The sequence below is a fragment of the Artibeus jamaicensis genome, unplaced genomic scaffold, assembly GCF_021234435.1.
Source record: "Artibeus jamaicensis isolate MK-2021 breed Jamaican fruit bat unplaced genomic scaffold, CSHL_Jam_final contig_447, whole genome shotgun sequence".
Taxonomy (NCBI): Eukaryota; Metazoa; Chordata; class Mammalia; order Chiroptera; family Phyllostomidae; genus Artibeus; species Artibeus jamaicensis.
This window is the reverse complement of record NW_026521834.1, coordinates 2,860,477-2,882,555: the sequence shown is the minus strand read 5'-3', so window position 1 is coordinate 2,882,555 and position 22,079 is coordinate 2,860,477. Positions and strand designations below refer to the sequence as shown.

The following is a 22,079-nucleotide window of genomic DNA, read 5'->3' as shown; positions in this document are numbered from 1 at the left end:
AGCTATTTCCCACGGACTCAACCTACCATTCCTTTTCCTGACTCCTAGCCCCATTTACTTGGTTTTACAGCAGGGACTCCTAGTAAGAGTCCTAAGGTAAGTAGTGTTGGAACATCAGTGAGATTTAGTGACATCTGCAGTCAGAGCTTTATGATTCTTAGGATTGTGCAATGTGGCAACAGAGCAGTGGGACTTCATTGCAGAACATCATGAAAACAGACCAAACGCTGATATGAAATTAGATGTAGTTGTAAACTATTATTATATATTATCTAGAACACCTATAGTAGATACCAGTGTTTTAAAAAATTCAACATAAACAAATTGAGAAAAATTAACTACTAATGTATTGTTTTTGCAGTCATGAAGAGGTATTATACCTGTGGGGGTGAACCAGCCCTTGTAACAGTAGAGATTGAGCTTTTTTCCCCCTTATTTTTAGAGAGGGGACGGGAGAGAAAGAAACATAATTGTGTGAGAGCTACATCAGTTGGTCGCAATGCCCCAAATGGGGGACCTGGCCTGCAACCTAGGCATGTGCCCTCACTGGGGATCTAAATGGCAACCTTTCAGTTCACAGGCTGGCACTTAATCCATTGAGTCACGCTAGCCAGGGCAAGATTGAGCCCTTGTAATCAATTGTCTTGGTGCTTCTGAGCAACTGTATTCTAGCTGAAAAAGCCTAGATGCCTGACCCATGTCTGGGACAATATTCTGTTAGATCTTTCAGTTGTTGGCAGGAATAGACTTACCCTTCCTAGCAGAGTCACACTCTGGCTGTTTTTGACACTTCTCTATGATGAATACCAAGATTTTGGGGTTCTGGCTCCAACACTAATTAGAGGGTGATTTCCGGCAAGTTAACTAACCTTCCTGAGCTTCATTCAGTTTTTGCTTTTACAAAATGGGAATAATTACAGAGGGCCGTTTGGAGGATTAACTAGCTAGCTATAATACCATGGGCAAATTAGTTAACTGCTCTGCTGTCTAAATTTCCACACCTACAAAACTGGGATTTGTGACCTTATCTAGAAAGGCTGTTGTGAAGATTAATTAAATAAGTGAATACATGTAAACTGCTTACAATGGAAAAAGTCTAACGCTGTGGGTGAAAAAAATGTGGCCCACCATTACTGTGAACCTTGGAGGTTAATGAATATAAAATGAGATGACATACAGATGATGTACATGTATACAAGGGTCAGACGTGTAGATGGTTAGGCTGGGCCCTGACCAAAAAGATCCTAGTATTGAGGAAATGCCTTTGTCCAATCCAGTAGTCAACAGTGGTGAGTGTCCCTAAGGGCCAAATAGGATGCCAATGATACGGTTTTAACAAGATTTCTTTGGAAACGAAATGGAGAAGATATTGGAAGATAAATGGAGGATAGGAAAGAGGAAAAAAATAGCAAGTTCACCACTCTGTAGTTAGGAAAAGTTTTTTCCATTTAATACTAGACTTTCAAGGATTGAGATGCAAGCTTTTTATGCAATTACATCCAATGTTAAAATTGGTAATACATAATTTACAAAGATTAACATCAAAACAATCATCTATTTAGATATGCTTTTGTAAAAAGGAAATATATTAGCAGCATTTATATTTTCCGCAATCACACAGCCTACAGACATGCAGACTAACTGTATCTATTTGCAGTGATGTAGTGCTTTGCCCCGCATTTCAAACACCAAAACCCACCTGGCAGCTAGGGGGTTCTTTTAATTTCGTTATTATAAAATAACCGAAAAATAAAAAAGGCATTAATTTCTACACCAGTAAGAAAAAACAAGTTTTTTTGCACTTACCTAACATTTGATTGTCTAAAAAACATTTCAGTTTTTAGTCTTTCAACAAAAGAAAGATAAAATGACAGAGCGTAGTGTCTTTTGCTTCTGTTCACACATTTTACAAAGTTTTTTTCTTTTTAGTTTTTTTCTTTTTTAAAATTTTAGTGTTTAACACTATTAAAAGAAATATTGAATTTTAAACTCTTTCTTGTCACTTTCCTGCTTTTGACTAAAAGGAGACTCCCAAAGTGCCCCTGTCCCCACCTCCCTCCCACCCAGCTCCCTGAAATGAAAACCAAAAGAAACCACTCAAATGGGCTTGGACATGCGATTTCTCCAGCTCCACATGTGAGTATCTTATACCCGGGCCTCTTAGTAATGTACAGTGCTTCTCTACGGTAAGAAAATACTCCAAACTATTTTCTTAATTCTCTTTTTTCTTTAATAAAATATTTATTCTGCTTTTTCTCTGCTCAAGGGGATCTTTGGCATCCCCTGTTTCTTTTGTCTTTTCCTCAAGATTGACATAGAAAGGAGAAAAAGGAAAAAAGATTTAATGGAATGGAAGGTGGTCAATGTTTCTACCTAAACAAGTCAGAGTGTCGTCATCATAAGGTAAAATGTACAATTAGGACAGCATTGGTCCAATATTAGAAAAAAGTAATGGGGACTTGTTTACTATTGTATTGCTTGCTAATCACGCAGCAGATGTGTATATACACACACACACACACACACATACACACACACATATATATACACACATACAACTTGGCACATTTAAAAACCATCTTTTATAAGAACATCTAAAATGTATATGCATATGTATGTCTGAGAAGACAACAAAGCAAACTTTTTTAAATTTTATTTTTAAAGAGACAGTATTGTCCGATAACTTCTGGCCAAGAGAATGGGAAGGAAGGAAACACCCTGGATATCCCTCCTGATAATCAGGAGGGTAGAGGAAAGATGGAACTAGGGGTGGGGAGAATACACTGTCTCTTTAAGAGATGGACATTAAAAACTGTACAATAAAGAAAACAAAAGTAGTGTTTTCAATTGATAATCTACACTTACAACAAATACTCTGATAGGTGAATACTGTTCAACAGTTCATGTAGTGACTTTTGTTTGGTGGGGGTTAGAGTTCACTTTTACGTAGCTTTTAAAATGATTTTATTTTGAAATGAATTTCCATTCGCACAGCACAGCAGACACACACAAACCACAGCGCATAAACCGTACATGTGCTGGGGTGGGGGGCCTGGCCTTCTCATTAGAAAAAAATACTTTCGGCAGGTTATAAAGGTTAAAACAAAGTTAATTATAGTAAGTACTGTGCCCTCTGACCCCATGGGGGCCTTCCCTATTCCATGATTCCATTTGGGGGAGTAGGAGTAGGGAGAGGGCCAATAGCTACAAGTGCTTTGAGTTATCAACTCATGTTTAACTTTGACCTGGTTGGGCAAGAAAGGGGAGAGAAACTTTCCTAATTAGGGATCTGGAAAGAGGCCCCAGCTACTGTTTTCTGTCTTAAGTCTCTGGGATAGCTTTTAGAGCCCACAGAAAACAGACAGTAGGCATGGGTGGGGTTCCTGGCCCTATACCTTTGGACTTTGACTTACACACACCTGGGTACGGGAAGCAGCTTCTTAGCAGTGCCTGTGGGATCAGAGCATGACAGAAAACCCAAGCTGGGGGAGGGGCAAGTGTTGTAAAGTACCAGTGGTTTTGGTCATCTTTAATGTGCTCTATCCTCCTCCCTACATTATTTTTAACCTTCTAGATAAATGGAGAGGAAAACAAGTTAAATTGAACTGGTTAGACAGATCCCCTTCCCTCTTCCTCTCCACTAGCTCCAATGTTTATTAAGTACCTAATGTTAATGACATCGCCCCATTCCCCTTGCTAGATGGACCCTTCCCGCCCCTGTCTACATTCAGAGAACAGGAGGCAGGATTGTTGGCTCCACTGGATCCGAGATGCTTGAGGTTGTCATTCTTTGAGGTTCATTTCCGAAAGCTGTTTTCTGGGATAAACAGAGTACGCCTTCGTAGTTTCCTGCCTGATCCTTCCTCCAGCAAGTAGGTCACATCGATAGCTGAAAACAGAACCAAGGACGTTGATCAAACACCATCCATCAGCCTACTCCTTATTCCAGATTTGAGCTCTAAGAAGATCAAAGGAGCTCAATGATTCCTTTTCTGACCTATAAGCAATTTAGGCCTTCCTCAGCCCTAGATTAAAAGAAAAAAACAAAACAGACTTCCGGCCAAGATGGAGGTGCAGGTAGACACACTGTGCCTCCTCACACAACCAAAATAAGGACAACAAATTTAAAAACAAAAAAAAACCCCACCAGAACTGACAAAAAATTGAACTGTATGGAACTTCAACAACCAAGGAGGTTAAAGAAGAAAACATTCATCCAGACTTCCACCAAGATGGAGGCATAGGTGGATGTGCCGTGCCTTCTCACACAACCAAGTTTAGAGACAACTAAATATTAGCAACAGAAAACACAGCCAGAACAAAGAAAATTGAACTTTTCGGAAGTCCGTTAACAACAAATTCTTCAGCCTGACCGGTAAGGGGCGAAACCAGCGGCTGGTGAGGGGTTGTACAGGAGGACTCGGTCAGACGGACTCAGGTGTGCGGAATCCAGACGCCCAGAATCCAGGCGCAGGGTTGGACCTAGTGAGCGACTGAACGAGCGACCAGGCGAGCGACTGCGGGGGACCGGGGCTGCGTGTTGACTGTGGTCGCCCATTTGTGCGCGGGTGGACAGGCGAGTGAGGGGGCGGTTGGACCGGGGCCAGTGGGTCCCCGCAGCAAACGGCAGTGGAGGGTGCCGCCATTTCCCTGCTCCGACCCCACCTCCACATACAGCGTCATAACCCAGCGACTCTGAGTTGCCCGGCCCAGTTGAACCACCTAAGGTGCTGCTCCTCACCCAGCTGTGAGAAACAGCAGAGGGGGTCGCCATTTCCCTGCTCAGACCACGCCCCCACATACAGCGTCACAACCCAGCGCCCTGGGAGTCCAAGGCGCCGCTTCTCACACTTAAAGGGTGCGAACAGACCAAAAATGGCGCAAGAAGATCTCAAAGCCCCAGAGCCTATAGATCTAAGTGATGAAGAAATAGCAAAACTCTCAGACGCACAGTTTAAAACACTGGTGATCAGGATCCTCACAGAACTGGTTGATTATAGCCACAAATTAGACAAATATATGAAGGTGAAACTAATTAAAATGAATGGAATTGCACAGGACACCAATAGCAATGAAAAGAAAACTGGGACTCAAATCAATGGAGTGGACCAAAAGAAAGCAAATAATGGCCAAACAGAAAAGAGTCAGGAAGCAAGAATTCAAAGAAATGAGGAGAGCCTTAGGAACCTCCAGGACATCTTTAAACGCTCCAACATCCGAATTATAGGGGTACCAGAAGGGGGAAAGGCACAGCCACCAGTGGAAAACTTATTTGAACAAATAATAAAGGAGAATTTCCCCAATCTGGCAAAGGAAATAGACTTCCAGGAAATCCAGGAAGCTCAGAGAGTACCAAAGAAGTTGGACCCAAGATGGAACACACCAAGGCACATCATAATTACATTAGCCAAAATTAAAATGAAGGAGAGAATCTTAGAAGCAGCAAGAGCTAAGGGGACAGTCACCTACAAAGGAGTTCCCATCAGACTGTCAGCGGATTTCTCAAAAGAGACCTTACAGGCAAGAAGGGGCTGGAAAGATGTATTCCAAGTCATGAAATCCAAAGACCTACAACCAAGATTGCTCTATCCAGCAAAACTTTCATTTAGAATGGAAGGACAGATAAAGTGCTTCTCAGATAAGATCAAATTCAAGGAGTTCATCATCACCAAGCCCTTATTATATGAAATGTTAAAGGGACTTATCTAAGAAAAAGAAGTTAAAGAAACATGAACAGTGAAAGGACAACAAACTCACAGTTATTAACAACCACACCTAAAACGAAAGCAAACTAAAAGGACAGCTAGATCAGGAGTGGAAACACAGAAATGAAGATCTCAAGGAGGGTTAGCAACAGGGGAGTGGGAGGAGGAGAAGGGGGGAGAAGGTACAGAAAATAAGTAGCATAGACAGTAGATAGAAAATAGATGGGGGGGCAAGAATAGCATGGGAAATATAGAATCTAAAGGACTTGAGCCACATGGTCATAAACTAAAGGGGGGGTAATGGTGATGGGGGGGTAGGGTGGAGGAGAATGAAAGGGGAAATAGAACAACTGTAACAGCATAATCAGTAAAAAAATTTAAAAAAAAAATAAAGAAAAGAAAACATTCACCCAGACCCATGGGAGGGGTGGAGACAGGCAGCTGGGTGGAGAGGACTCGAAGGGCAAAGAGGACTCTTGGCAAGGTGGTGGCTGGCAGACTGGGTGGTCCCACATTTGAATGCAGAACAACTGGGGAGTGAGACAGACCATGCGATCCAGGGTTCCAGTTCAGAAAAACAAAGCCTCAAAGCCTCTGCCTGAAAATACCTGCGGGGGTTGAGGCAGCAGGAGAACTCCCAGCCTCACAAGAGAGTTCACTGGAGAGATCCACAGGGTCCTAAAATGTGCACAAGCCCACCCACCTGGGAATCACCACCAGAAGGGGCCAATTTGATTGTGGGTAGCGGCAGAAGTGACTGAAAACTGGCAGAAAGCTGACCAAGTGGCATTGTTCCCTCTCAGACTCCTCCCCCACATACTGCGTCACAACAGAGCAACATGGGTTGCCCCGCCCTGGTGAACACCTAGGGCCCCACCCCTTACTACGTTAATAGGAGTACTGAGACCCAAAAAAAAAAAGGCTCAAATGAAAGAACACATCAAACCTCCAGAAAACATACAACTAAGTGATGAAGAGTCAGCCAATCTATCAGATGCACAGTTCAAAGCACTGGTGAAGAGGATGCTCACAGAATTGTTTGAATTTGGTCACAAATCAGATGAAAAAAATAAAGCCTATGCTAAGTGAAATAAGGAAAATGTAGAGGGAACCAAGAGTGAAGGGAAGGAAACCAGGACTCAAATCAATGGTGTGGAGCAGAAGGAAGAAAGAAACATCCAACCAGAATAGACTGAAGAAACAAGAATTCAAAAAAATGAGGAGAGGTTTAGGAACCTCCAGGACATCTTTAAACATTCCAACATCCAAATCATAGAGGTACCAGGAGGGGAAGAAGAAGAGCAACAAGTGGAAAAGTTATTTGAACAAATAATAAAAGAGAACTTCCCCATTCTGGCAAAGGCAATAAACTTCCAGGAAATCCAGGAAGCTCAGAGAGTCCCAAATAAGTTGGACCCAAGGAGGAACACACCAAGACACATCATAATTGCATTACCCAAGATTAAAATGAAGGAGAGAATTCTAGAAGCAGCAAGAGATAAGGGAACAGTCACCTACAAAGGAGTTCCCATCAGACTGTCAGACTGTACCTTAGAGGCAGGAAGGGGCTGGAAAGCAGTATTCCAAATCATGAAAGACAAGGACCTACATCCAAGATTACTCTATCCAGCAAAGCTTTCATTTAGAACAGAATGGAAGATAAAGTGCTTCTCAGATAAGGTCAAGTTAAAGGAATTCATCATCACCAAGCATTTGTTAAATGAAATGCTGAAGGGACTTATCTAAGAAAAAGAAGATAAAAAAGGTGAACAGTGAAAGGACAGCAAACTCACATTTATTAACAACCACACTAAAACAAAAGCAAACTAAGAGGACAGCTAGATCAGGAGCAGAACCATAGAAATGAAGATCACATGGAGGTTTAGCGACAGGAGAGTGGGAGGAGAAGGGGGGAGAAGGTACGGAGAATAAGTAGCATAGACTGTAGGTAGAAAATAGACGGGGGAGGGCAAGAATAGTAGGGGAAATATAGAATCTAAAGAACTTGAGACATGTGTTCATAAACTAAAGGGGGGGTAATGGTGGGGGAGGGGGTGTGCAGGGTGGGGGGGAATGAAGGGGGAAAATAGAACAACTGTAATGGCATAATTAATAAAATATATTTAAAAAAATTAAAGAACAAACAAACAAAATAAACAAAACTTGTTCTCTAGGGAGGAGATCCTCTCACCTCTCACAGTTTCCTTCCCAAGATATAACTAAAAGCAGGCCCATGAAAGAACTATACCCTTTTTTAAGAATACTTTCCATTATGGACAAATAATTAGAAGATGTTCTTTCTCATTTCCCCTCCTCTCATTCTCTGTTTATTTTAAACACTAGATATTAGTCTGATTCTTCTTACCATTTTTCCCCGGGATTTTGTCAAGGAGATTGAGCAGTATCTGGTTGAGTCGTTCCCGTTGGTTATGCCGTCGTTCCTCAGGGGTACAGGCTGACTGGGCTTCTTGACCACTCTCTTCTGTTTTTTTTCCACCCTCACTGACTTCAGCAGTAGCCCCCTCCTGTTCTGGCTCCTCCAGGCTTGGCATCTCACTGGCTGCTTGCTCTTGACTGGCCAGAACCTCTTCAATTAAGGGCAGAGCATCATCCTCCTGGCCCAAGTCTTTTAGGGGTGCCTTGGAACGCTCAGACTTCCAGGACGATCTGCCAGAAGGGTATGTAAACTTAGAGTAAGTGTGAGAAGGACACTAGTAGGTGGAAGGGGCATGAAGGGAAGACACTTTGAGATCCTAAAGCCTAGCTGTTAGAGCCTTGGCTTAAGAGGTAAGAAACTTGTCTCTGGTCTTCCCATTATTATTATTTGAACAAATCACCACTTTTTTCTGAAATTTAATTTCGATTTGTAAAATTCAATTTTTCTTCTTTTTTGCAGGAATCCAACAAATCCATAAAATATATCAGAGGTGGTAAAACTGCTTAGCTAGTTTTAACTGACTGCTTCATGTGTACAGAGAAGTATGATGCCACTCTGGAATACAATCAGTTCAACTACAATAAGTATTTCAATGAAATTTTTACTTTTCCTAAATCTCTTTTCACATCTATTATCCGGTATCTTTTCCCCTTACGGTAAGATACTGATGATGTAGGTAAACCAGTTATACTGCCATTCAACAGAAAAAGAAACTGAAGAAAAAGCCTTCAGTGACCCTTCTGCAAGAATATCCATTATGTACAAAACAAACACAAATAAAAACTGTAAGTCAAACTGCTCAGCTGAAACTGCATTTCTAGCTTATGTTTGTTCCTTGACGAAGGTCCCAAGAGCTGATATACCTTGGCATAATGGGTAAAGCTCACAGAAACCTAAAAACAAAACTTTTCTGCATTTGCCTAGACCTCTGCTCCAAATGCTGTTCTTTACTGGTAATCCTTGCAAAATCTCTTTCTCTGCCCTTCCTCCTGGCACTACATTAGACTACTCTGTCAGAGAATCCCCAATCCTAGGGGTCGGTCAGAGTGGGTAGGGGGTTGTTCTTGTTCCATTCAGGTTGTTGGTGAACCCCTTAGGCTCTTCACATCCCCACTGGACTCACCGCCCTCCGTTCCGCTTGTAGTTGTCTGGAACATAATGAGGCTGCAGAGAAGAAAAAGAAGCAGTAAGTGTACTGCGGAAGCTGGCGCCAACTCAGGATAGGGAGGTAAAGGAAGGAAAAATAGGGGCTAACGCCTTTATAAGCTGGACAACCATATTTTAAAGTCATAAATTCAGTACTTTTATTAATCTGTAGGCCACAGTGATTTTTACTATTTGTAAGCCTACTCAAGAAAAACGGTAGGCTCACAATTCTTTTGTCTAGTTAAGCTTGGGGTTTCAAGCTAATCAGTGACCTGTTGACTAAGCAACCAAGACCTAAGAAGTCTAAGGAGAGGAAGGGCTTGGTGGTGGGTAGAAAGAATACAGAATAAATACCTACTTAGAGAAGTCTAAAAATAATAATAGGAAAACAAGCGCATAAAGGTGTGCTTTCTGGTTAGACTACTTCCAAGCATTCCAGTTTGACAGCTATGAATTTTGACAGGCTCCCTTAGAAGAAGAGGATGAGGAGAGCTCAGTCCAGGGTTACATTATAGCAAAGAGATGGATGAGTGACCAACACTTTATGAAGTGACCAAACACAAAATAATCAGAGGAGTAAGTTCACAACAATTCAAAAGAAAAATACACATAGGAAAAAGGCTGATAAGAAAAATATTAACAGTGGTTTGGGTAGAAAGATAATACAGTTATGTGCCAGTTAATGATGGGAAACGTGTGGTAGGACGATTTTGTTTTTGTGTGAACATTATATAGAGTACTTGTACACAAATCTAGATGGTATTGCCTATTACACACCTAGGCTATAGGGTACAGCCTATTGCTCCTCCATAGGATGTTACTGTACTAGATACTGCAGGCATCTGTAACCCAATGGTAAGCATGTGTATCTAAACACAGAAAAGATACAGTAAAAATATAGTATAAAAGATGTTTTAAAAAGGGCCCTGGCTGGTGTGGCTCGGTAGATTGAGCATAGGCCTGCGAACCAAAGGGTTGCTGGTTCAATTTCCAGTCAGGGCACATACCTGGGTTGCATGCCAGATCCCCAGTAGGGGGTGTGTGAGGGGCAAACACATTGATATTTCTCTCCCCCTCTTTCTCCCTTCCCCTCTCTAAAAATAAAATCTTTCAAAAACAATTTAGAGGATAAAAAAAATGGTGCACCTGTATAGGACACTTTCCATGAATGGAACCTAGCAAGACTGGAAGTTGCTCTGGATTGAGTCAGTAAGTGAGTAGTGAGTAAATGTGAAGGCCTAGAACATTATTGTAAACTACTCTAGACTTTATAAACAGTACGCTTAGGCTATACCAAGCTTATAAAACAACACAAAATGAAATCAAGCACAAGAGAAAATGATGCGATTAAGAAATGCAATAAACCTGAGATGTGAGTTTGTTGCTGCTTTAACACGGCATACTGTTTACAGCAAATTTTCTTTTTTTTGATAAGCAGAAATACACTTTAAAATAACAATGAAAAGTATAGTAAATACATAATAAAGTAATAGTTGTTCATTATCATTATCAAGAATTATGTACTGTACATAATTGTATGTGCTGTACATTTATATGAGTAGAAGCGCAGTAGGTTTCTCTACAGCAGCATCCCCACAACACATGCGAGTGATGCACTGTGCTAAATGTTACAGAGTTACCAGGTGACAGGAATTTTTCAGCTCTTTTATAACTTTATGGGACCACCAGAGTTATGCAGTGCATGACTGGATACAATTTTCTTCTTAATGCTTTGTACTTTAAAAATTTTGTATAATGATGTCTTCTATTTTAAACCCGGTGACAAACAGAAAAAACACTGAACTATTTTCGCCAAAGGTTTCTTGGGGTTCTAGATTCTACTTGCTTTTTAAAATTATGGGTGTAAAAAACAAAACAAAAAACTGTAATATGGGGATCAAGGGCAAAGATTATAAAGAGGTAAGAGAGAAAAAGGATGAAAACCTGACTAAAGTGTAATCAGGAAATCAAAAATTTCCTGAGAACTAGCTCATGCCAGGAAATGCAGAACAAATGTGTTTATGCAAACATCCCAGATAGAGATGGAGACTTCTAGAGTTTGGGATAGAAACAGGATGACGAAGCAGTGAGCCACTTGAGAATTCTTACTCTGTGAATTCCATGCATGAACTAGACAGTCCTGATGCATACAGTTAGGGTAGAAAGGAGACTTACCAAAAAATCTCTTTTGGGAGTGAGCTTCTTGGTGAAGTGATCAAAGGCATAGGGCTTGGTACAGACAGGATAGCGGTTCCGGTGGATCTTGTAAAACAGGTGTGCTGACTTGTCAAGCCGATAATCACAGATGTACACGTCTTGCTCCTTTACTCCTTTGGGTCTCCCTATGGGTCCAAACATGGTTACATAATCCTCCAATTTTCCCTTCTCTCCCTGAGCTGGCCAGATATTACCACACCACTGGGAGAGCAGTTAGACCCTTTAAGAGGGAAATACTATAGCTATTACTAAGCATTTGGTGACTGCAGAAGAAAGGAGAATTCTTAGATACAAGCAACAAAAAAGGAAAGTGGGTGTCTAGGAGTTGAAGGACATACTATGGGATGGAAAGAATACAGAAATGATTATTGGAGTACTGCAGGGATTTTTGAGGGAAAACAGAGCAGAATATGGGGAAGTTTTGAGAAAAGAAGGGCAGTATAAATAAGGAAAGCATATTTGGAAATGAACACTTTGTAACTGGGGGAACGGAAGTGTCATTAGTAGCACAAAGCTCCAAATAGACACGTTTTTGAATAGGATATGTATTCTTTTGGACCACTTTGCTACGACTAAATTGCAACAACTAATACACGCTGAACTTTTTACTGTGACCATAAACTGGGCTAAGTGCTTTTGTAGATGATTTCATTTAATCTTTACAAAACCCTAGAATATAAACTAATCCATTTTTTATTTAATCTCTACTGTATTTTTCCCCATTATCACAGTCCCTTTATACCTCCCCCTACTCCAATAATCCCCATTTACAATAGGTAAAGTGCCTTGTCCAAGGACACATAGGTAAAAAGTGGTGGAATGGGAATTATGAAATTAGCCTACATTGTTAACCATGAAGCTTATAAAACTTTTGTGCTTTTCTTTTGTTTGTTTAATGTATAGAGTTGATGATGGCCTTAAGAATTTTGGAACTGGTGATGAAGGAACATAATTTTCCCACAAACACTAAGAAAGTGCCAACTATGCACTATTACAAATAAAAAAGATAAAAACAATAAACATTGAGTACCAAGAACTTGGTAAAAGAAAGAAAAAAATAGCCCTGGCTGGTATGGCTCAGTGGATTGAGTACTGGCCTACAAACCAAAGGGTTGCTGGTTCCCAGTTAGGGTACATGCCTGGATTGTGGGCCAGGTCCCAGTTGGGGGTATACAAGAGGGAACCACACACTGATGTTTCTCTCCCTCTTTTTCTTCCTCCCTTCCCCTTTCTCTAAAAATAAATAAATAAATAAATAAATAAATAAATAAAATCTTAAAAAAAAAGTAACATAGCATAGCTCTCTAACTTTGGACAATCTTTTATCAGACACAAACAGTAAGAATGACGTGGGTAGTTATATATAGTTCAATGATTAGGGGATATAGGTCATTTCTTAAGCAGCCCAGATCATATTACCTTTGCAATATGTATAAAGGTCCAATACACAGCAGGTCCCCACTACTGCCTCCAAGGGAATGATCTCATACAGTGGCACCCGAAATAATTCATTGTGATAGAACCGACGTGATGGAGAATGGTGAGTTTCATGGGGACGGAAATAATGGTGGCCAAAGGCAAACCGTTCCTCTCTAAAAATACAAAAGAGAAGGGAGAGGTTTAGTTCGTTAGCAAGATCCTAGTGAATATTAAGCTCTGTGCAGGGAGGGCACAACTGGAAGAAAAAGGATCTCAATACATACTTCTCATTCTTCCAAAGCTTCTCAATGCGGAAGATGTCAAGTTTATCTCTGTTAATGTGAGATAACAGTCGATAGGACTGACGGACTGGGTGGCCATCAGGGGTGCGTCGACTATCCCTCATCAGATATACACAGTCACCTAGGAAGGCAGAGAATACAGGAGAAGGTTAAAATGCTTCCTGCGTGAATTCTTTTCTTAAAAAATTTATTTATTTATTCATTTTGAGAGAGAGAGAGGAAAGGAGTGAGAGAAACATTGGTTTGTTGTTCCACTTACTTACACGTTCATTGATTGATTCTTGCATGTGCCCCGACCAGGGACTGAACCTACAACCTTGGGGTATCAGGATGACACTCTAATCAATTGAGCTACCTGTCCAGGGCCGATTCCTGCATGAATTAGGTACCCTTGGTCTGACCCAAGGTGTACTACACAGAAAGAACTTAAAATCTAAAACAATATATCCAATCAGCAGTTTAATGGTAACTAAACTCTAGACAATGAAAGTGACATGATTGAGATCTTCCATCTTTTAGAATCTTCTACGTCCTTCCTAGTCTTAAAATTAGCTTTCTAACATCCTGTTCTCTCCACATTAGTTTTATTTGGTAAAGGGGAAATGTATGTAAGCCTAAGGACTGAAGGATATAAAAATCTTAATTTTATTGTTACTGAAGGTCATATGGAGTCAATGACTATTGTGCAGACAGCACACACCTTCTACTATCCAGAAAGGTCAGCTTTGACAAGCAGGGCGAGCTCCTGTGTACGTACCTTGACGAAGCAGCAAGTCATCTCGGAGCAAACAGATGAAGTAGACACAGCCAGGTTGAGCATAATGGGGCCGAGGGATCATGGGTACCTCCTAAGAAGAGCAGAATGCCAATGGATGAGGCTGGGACTACTACTAGTAGTCCAGCCTGCTGCTGATCTCTATTCAAGAGGAAGAGAACTAAAACCAGGAATTCCCAACCAATTAAGACTTAACTTTTAGTCATTTTGACACACCACAGACATGTAACAAAATATGAAAGCAACTGGAGTTGTTAAACTTGGGAAAATAAAGGTAGAGGACAAAACGAACAGGCTAAGTACCCCAAACTATATGCTATGAAGCACTAATTGTGCTGTTGTTCTGTGCCATCTAGAAGGCATCTGAAAATGTATAAATGGGCACTTGGTCACAACAATTGGGGGAGCTACTAGCATTTAGTTCCCACAGGCGAGAGATACCAAGTATTCTGCAATGCACTCCTCACAACATAAAGCTGTTCACTCAAAATGATATTAGCACCACTGTTAAAAAATAATGCCTAAATACCTCTTTTTTATAGAGGTGACTTTCCCAGTATCGCACACATAAATATAGTGGAGCCAAAACAAAAATGCCATTTAATACCTTGCGCAAGCTACCCAATCCACAGTCTTTCCTGGAGTGTGGAGCTAAGGTTAACTTTTGCTGACTCTGAGTCAAGTGCTCTTCTCACTTAAACACTGCTTGACATAAGTAGTATTTACAGTACCAGGTTTTACAAGCAACTTCTTTTATAAATAGCTGATAGTGTTTATAAAAACCATAGTTTTATATAGTATTATTCTTTCCACAGATTTCTAGACATTTTATTTCATTTGATCACACTCCTAAAAAAAGAAAGGACAGAATTATTACCCTCAATGTAAAGTATAAGAAACTGATGCCCAGAGGTTGGAATGACTTATCAAAGGCAATTCCGTACACCAGGAGCAGGGCAGACAAGAAGATATCATGCACTACATCTCCTATTTTTAGATCGGAGTACTATCAGAAAACAGCTTACTCTGTCCATGGGCCTTGGGTCGCACTGCTCACAAAGGTAGTGCTCCACATCCGAGTTCACTCCCATACAGTCGCAGTGCTGCCACACCTGTAGAAAAAACAAGTGCGGTGGGGGGAAAGGGGGGAAGTCTTAAGACTTACTGAGAAGTCCTGGGGGCTAAGAAAAAAAAATTAACGAGAGAGGGTAAAATAAAACAGGAATTAATTAAGAGATAAGTAGGCATGTGAAAAACTGGATGAAATAGGGGCAAAAAGAAGAAAGCCTTGGCTGAACACTAGTATACAGACTGGTTCACAATATAGATCTGGGCAAATAAAATAGAAAGATGGATAGTGAATGGGGAAAAGGAATAAATACAGTACCAAATTTATTACTTAATAAATAATATACATCAATGATATAGTTACCATGAAAGGCTTTAACAGTTACAAAATATTTTTACTTATCCTTATCTAATTATATTTCCCAACAATCTTATGTGTAGCTCCACTTTCTATAGATTACAAGTTTAGATACATCAAAAGCAGATACTAGGGCTTAAATTGAGGCCTTGACTCCTTCCTCAGGAGCTCTATATACTACACTCCAACTGCATCAATGCTATAAAGAATGTAGTATCTCTTCAAGATAAGGCACTATCATAAATACTATCATTCTTCTTGATCCAGATGGAAAGTGGGCAGAAAGAAGGGAGGATAAAATGAAACAGACAAATATAAAAAAGAAGAAAAACAATATGGTAGACAGTGAGAGATAAAAGAAACCAAGGCAAAAAGTTAAAGTTTATAAAAAGCCTATCACACCAGGTCAAAAGAGACACGGGCTACTTCTTCAAATGTGATCACCGTGTTCATCAGGACTACGTTTCTGCTTCACCTCCTGACCCTCACCATGCACTTGTCACACTGGATCATGAGGCCTTCGTCCTTGTAGAGGCCACAGATACAGCGGATAACATCATCATCCTTCTCATGCCCATTCTCCTTCTCAGAGACTGAGGTCTCACTGCTGTCTGCCTCACTTGCTGTCTCTCCCACAATCTCATCGATTTGGGCTGATGCCTCATGCCGGGCGTTATAATAGGCCTTTCGCAGGCGGCAAACATCTCTTCCAACTGGGGATTTACGCCCGTAGTACTTCTGAAGAAAGCAGAAGAAAGAAATCATGTTTGGTCTTCTCAATATGGCTTAGAAATATACTTGAAGAGGTAGCAGGATTTTTTTATCCTCCTATTTTGATTAACAGGTATTCAATACCATCAAGCATAGCGCCAGGCATCTGAAAACAACCTGAACTAAGATGAATTAACATTAGAATCTGCATGGTAATTTTTCCATTTGCTCTATTGCTCTGCCATTCAACTCCTTTCATAGGTCTTACTGTCCACTTGATAAAATACACAGTGACCATGAAATATGAGTTAATATCATTAAGAATAATGCTGTGGAGAGCTCATTTACTTTTGTCTTGCAGATATTAGGGACAGAGCTAAAAGCTTTAAATATATATATAAAAGCTGCGTCTCAATAAAAAGCATGTTATCATTCAAGATTGCTCTAATTCTTCCACTACATGTCATTCTCTCATTTCTTGTCTTCAACATTAATTCTTCCTTCAGCTAGTAGCCTCTTTTATCCTTCAAACACCTCTTTGAGGCATTTCAAAAACCACGGAATAGTTTCCTCTCCTCTGTGCACCATACATTATTCCGTCCTCTCCTTTCAATCAGTTCAAAATCACCTCCTAATAAGCTTCACCTACTCTACAACTTACTCATGCAATGCCCCTAAATTCCACTGTTAAGATATATTTATAATTACTTATAATACTTCTCTGTATTTCATATAAACTTACTGTCTTAAGGAAAAAATTGTAGATATTATTTAAATGTAGTAAAATGTCTGTTATATGAAGATTCAATACTTAAATTAGGTTTGTACAAAAACTGTTTTCTTGAGGAGTGTGATTTAACCTTCCATTTTAGTCATAAATGTCTTTATTATACAATATTCTATAATATTTAGTACTCTGTAATATTTATCCTAAGGGTAAGCAAAAAATAAAAAAGACAACTGCTGCCTTTCTTAACCAGACATATGAAGTTTGACAGAAGGAGGTAAAAATCTTAAAACTCCTAGTCTTTTCTTCAGAACAAACTCCTTAAATTTGTGTTTGAAGTCAGTGAGAAATACCTCAGCGTTCCGAAAAACCTTGAGCATGTCAGCATCAAAAGCCTCCACTGTTTTATAATAACCAATGAGGATCTGCTTCTCTATGGTAGAAAGATCTAGGGGATCAGAGATCTTCTCGTAATAATCAGCATTCCTGGAACATAAAGCCAAGATGTCAATCTGGTACACCCAGTACTTTTCTAAAATTCAAATGATTCCCACATACATGAACTTACTTTTTCTTTGGGGGGAGGTTCAAAAGTGGTGCCGCCAGTGCTTGTCGGGAAGAATCTACAAAAGAATGCAGGGTTTAATAGAAGGACTATATGACACAAGGGAGACAGAATCCCTAAAATTAAGTTAGAAAAAGAAATCTAAGTTGTTTTTTTTTCTTTTTTTTGAAGCCTAGCTATGACAAATGCAAGGATTTTTCAGAAATGTAGGTAAAGGCAGGGATCAGAAGACACTTCCAGAATTATCTGAAATACAAAAGATATGTATATATACTTGAAATGTAACACAATGTTAGGTGGGTAATAAGAAAAGCCTTCTATGAAGAATGAGAGATGGGAACTTATTTAGGTAGCTAGGTCCCTTAGTGCGAATTTCAGCTCAAGAATTCATATTACAGCAAAGATTATCTCATCCAGAAATGTTTTCTAGTTCTCGTTAGTATTACTCTGTTGGTTTGGATTCAATTAAATTACAGATAATGGATAATTGAGTACTGTAAATATTTTCTGGAGTCCTGTATTATTATAATGCTTACTTTGTATTATAAAAATAGAAATCATGCTGTGGGGCTACTCCTCACTTGATTTCTAGCAATTTAATATATACCACAAATATAAATATTATATTATACAATATGCTATGTAATAAAGCAATAATATATAATTACATAATAATATGTATTATAATATTACATTATATATGTGTGTGTGTGTGTGTGTGTGTATATATATATATACACCCTGTTGTTTCTTGCCCAGAATGTAGTAGACATGTAGATGTATCTATTGCAGTTTCACCTTAGATCAGATGAAGCTGGTTGAGAATGCAGATCTGTTATTCTTAGGGAATGGGAAGGGCATAGCTGTCACAACACTTTACATTTTAGAACTGGTTGGTTCTCTTTTTCATCTCTATTACCTTAGGTTAACAAAACTGTAAAAAGCTACTAAAATACAAAAAGGCCCTGGCCAGGTAGCACACTTGGTTAGAGTATTGTACCAATAAGTCAAAGTCGTGGGTCTAATTCCTGGTCAGGGTACATACAAGAATCAACCAATGAATGCATAAATAAGTAAAAAACAAATCAATGTTTCTCTCTCTACCCCAATCCCAAAATCAATAATAATAATAATTAATAATAAAAATTCTGTGAAATGGGAGTTCTAAAATATGAAGAAAAACAGAGAAAGAGAAAAAAAAATTCTCAGAATTTAGGAAAAGGAAGAGAAGACCAGCCAAAGTTGATGGCAAAAAGCTGCAATTATGTGTTAAAAGCTCTCATATTAAATATCTCCAAATTTCCTGGTCATAAAAAGTCATGTACAGGACTTCCGGCCAAGATGGAGGAATAGGTGGAAACACTGTGCTTCCTCACACAACCAAGTTTAAAGACAACAAAGTTTTAGTAACAAAATGCAGCCAAAATAGACAAAAAATGGAACTGTACGGAAGTCTAACAACGAACCGTTCATCCAGACCAGTATGAGGGGCGGAGTCAGCAGCAGACCGGGGTCGGGGGAGGGGGGCAAAAAAGATCCGCTGGATGGACCCAGGAGCTCAGGGGAGCTCTGGAGCTCAAGGGAGCTCTGGAGCTCTGGAGCTCTGGAGCTCAGGAGTGCAGGCGGCAGTTGGTGGATCCCAGGCGTGGGGTGGCAATGGGCGGACCCAAAGAGGGCACAAGGCTGACCATGGTCACACACTAGCGGCGCAGATAAACAAAGGGAAGAAGCAGGCAGTGAGACAGGCCGCTCAGGCCAGGGTCCCAGTGATGGGAATTAGAGCCTGAAAGGACCAACTGGAAGGACTTTCAGGGTTGAGGTACCAGGAGAAGCTCCCTGGCTCACAGAGTTCACTGGAGAGACCCACAGGGTCCTGGAGGGTGCACAGGCCCACACACCCAGGAGCCGGGACCAGAAGGGCCCAATCTGCTTGTGGGAAGCAGCAGAGGGGACAGAAATCTGAGAGAGAGCAGAACAAACGCCACTGCCCCTCTCTGACCCCACCCCTACATACAGCATCACAACTCAGCAACCTGGGTTGCCCCACTGTGGTGAACACCTAAGGCTCTGCCCCTCATATGTAACAGGTGTGAACAGACCAAAACATTATGGCTCAAGAACAGCTCAAAGCCCCAGAGCCAATACTTCTAAGCGACCAAGAGATAGCTAACCTTTCAGATGCACAGTTCAAAACACTGGTGATCAGGATGCTCACAGAACTGGTTGATTTTAGTCACAAATTAGAGGAACGAATGAAGGCTACACTAAGTGAAATGAAGCAAAATGCACAGGGAACCAACAGTGATGGGAAGGAGACTGGGACTAAAATCAATCAAGTGGACCAGAAGGAAGAAAAAAATGACCAAACAGAAAACAATGAAGAAAGAAGAATTCAAAAAAATGAGGAGAGGCTGAGGAACCTCCAGGACATCTTTAAATGTTCCAACATCCGAATTATAGGGATACCAGAAGGTGAAGAGGAACAGCCATGAGTGGAAAACTTATTTGAACAAATAATAAAGGAGAACTTCCCCAATCTGGCAAAGGAAATAGACTTCCAGGAAATCCAGGAAGCACAGAGAGTCCCAAAGACTTGGACCCAAGAAGTAACACACCAAGCCACATCATAAATACATTAGCCAAGATTAAAAGGAAGAAGAGAATCCTAGAAGCAGCAAGAGATAAGGGGACAGTCACCTGCAAAAAAGTTCCCAGCAGACTGTCAGCAGATTTCTCAAAAGACACCTTACAGGCAAGAAGGGGCTAGAAAGAAGTATTCCCAGTGATGAAATCCAAAGACCTACATCCAAGATTGCTCTATCCAGCAAAGCTTTCATTTAGTATGGAAGGACAGATAAAGTGCTTCTCAGATAAGATCAAATTCAAGGAGTTCATCATCACCAAGCCCTTATTATATGAAATGTTAAAGGGACCTATCTAAGAAAAAGAAGACAAAAAAGATGAACAGTGAAAGGACAGCAAACTCACAGTTATTAAGAACCACATCTAAAACAAAAGCAAATTAAGAGGACAGCTAGGTCAGGAGTGAACCACAGAAATGAAGATCACATGGAGGGTTAGCAACAGGGGAATGGGAGAAGGAGAAGGGGAGAAGGTAAGAAAATAAGTAGCATAGCCCTGGCTGGTGTAGCTCAGTGGATTGAGCACAGGCCTGCGAACCAGACAATCGCGGTTCGATTCCCAGACAGGGCACATACTGGGGTTGCAGGCAGGTTCCCTGCAGGCCAGTTCCCAGCAGGGGACGCAGGAAAGGCAACCATACATTGATGTTTCTCTCCCTCTCTCCTTCCCTTCCCCTCTAAATAAATAAAATCTTTGAAAAAAAAAAAAAAGAAAATAACATAGACATAGACAGTAGATAGAAAATAGATAGGGAGGAGGGTAAGAATAGGAGGATAAATATAGAATCTAAAGAACTTGAGACATGTGTTCATGAACTAAAGGGGGGAATGGTGGGGGAGGGCGTGTGCAGGGTGGAGGGGGAAAGAAGGAGGGAAACAGAACAACTGTAATGGCATAATCAATAAAATAAAAAATATATTAAAAAATAAAAAATATATACATAAATAAAAAGAAAAAAATTTGGGAAAAAAGAAAAAGAACCACACCTAAAACAAAAGCAAACTAAGAGGACAGCTCGATCAGGAGTGAAGTATAGAAATGAAGATCACATGCAGAATTAGCAACAGGGGAGTGGAAGGAGGAGAAGGGGGGAGAAGGTACAGAAAATAAGTAGCAAAGACGGTAGGTAGAAAGTGGACAGGGGGGAGGGCAAGAATAGTAAGGGAAATACAGAATCTAAAGAATTTGTGACACATGGACATAAATGAAAGGGGGGGAATGGTAGGGGTGGGGTGTGCAGGGTGGAGGGCAATGAAGGGGGGAACAGAACAACTGCAATGACATAATCAATAAAATATATTTTAACAAATTAAATAAAATCAATCAATAAAAAAATAATAATACATTGTAAAAAGTCATGAACATCACCAAATTAGGTACCCAAAATTAAAACCTTTCTCCTTCCCCACCCTTAGCCCCAACACACATCCAAAAGATGTGTTTTGAAAGAGAAATGGAGTAGGTCAAAGTACTTTTCTTGAAACTTTAGGTCCTTTTCCTTTTTTATTTTTTAACTTACTAATTTTAGAGAGAGAGGAAAGGAGAGGGAGGGAGAGAGATACATCAGTTTGTTGTTCCACTTATTTATGCATTTACTGGTTCAGTTTTTTATGTGCCCTGACTGGGGATTGAACCTGCAACCTTGGCACATCAGGACCACATTCTAAGCAACTGAGCTACCTGGCCAGGGCTGGGGTCCTTTTCCTTAACGTATAGATTAGGGCCTGTGAATACTCCAGAATACTTGCAAAGTTATATATATCCATTCTTTCTAGGGAAAGAACACATAGCTTTCATAAGATTCTCAAAAATATCTGTCAATTAAAACAGGTTAAGAACCATTGTTGTCATAGATTCATTACCTCTTTTTTTTTTGAGAATTTTATTTATTTGTTTGTTTTTATAGAGAGGGGAAAGGAGGGAGAAAGAGAGGGAGAGAAACATCAATGTGTGGTTGCCTCTCACACACCCATTACTGGGGACCTGGTGCACAACCCAGACACATG

General features: G+C 40.3%; 1 protein-coding gene across 3 annotated transcripts in view; it reads right to left on the bottom strand.

Moving 5' to 3' along the window:
- Nucleotides 1-1,425: 1,425 nt before the first annotated feature.
- Nucleotides 1,426-22,079, bottom strand: part of ASH1L (ASH1 like histone lysine methyltransferase) — a 188,771-nt gene continuing 168,117 nt past the window's right edge. For all 3 annotated transcript variants that reach the window (XM_053666283.1, XM_037132526.2, XM_053666284.1), the window contains 11 exons: nucleotides 17,434-17,488; nucleotides 17,219-17,351; nucleotides 15,917-16,165; nucleotides 15,027-15,113; nucleotides 13,984-14,074; nucleotides 13,209-13,347; nucleotides 12,925-13,097; nucleotides 11,464-11,630; nucleotides 9,266-9,306; nucleotides 8,071-8,372; nucleotides 1,426-3,889 (listed from right to left, as the gene is read on the bottom strand). In XM_053666283.1, coding sequence (XP_053522258.1) covers nucleotides 3,798-3,889; nucleotides 8,071-8,372; nucleotides 9,266-9,306; nucleotides 11,464-11,630; nucleotides 12,925-13,097; nucleotides 13,209-13,347; nucleotides 13,984-14,074; nucleotides 15,027-15,113; nucleotides 15,917-16,165; nucleotides 17,219-17,351; nucleotides 17,434-17,488 — 1,529 coding nt within the window. In that variant the 3' untranslated portion in view covers nucleotides 1,426-3,797. The remainder of the gene's footprint in view (nucleotides 3,890-8,070; nucleotides 8,373-9,265; nucleotides 9,307-11,463; nucleotides 11,631-12,924; nucleotides 13,098-13,208; nucleotides 13,348-13,983; nucleotides 14,075-15,026; nucleotides 15,114-15,916; nucleotides 16,166-17,218; nucleotides 17,352-17,433; nucleotides 17,489-22,079) is intronic.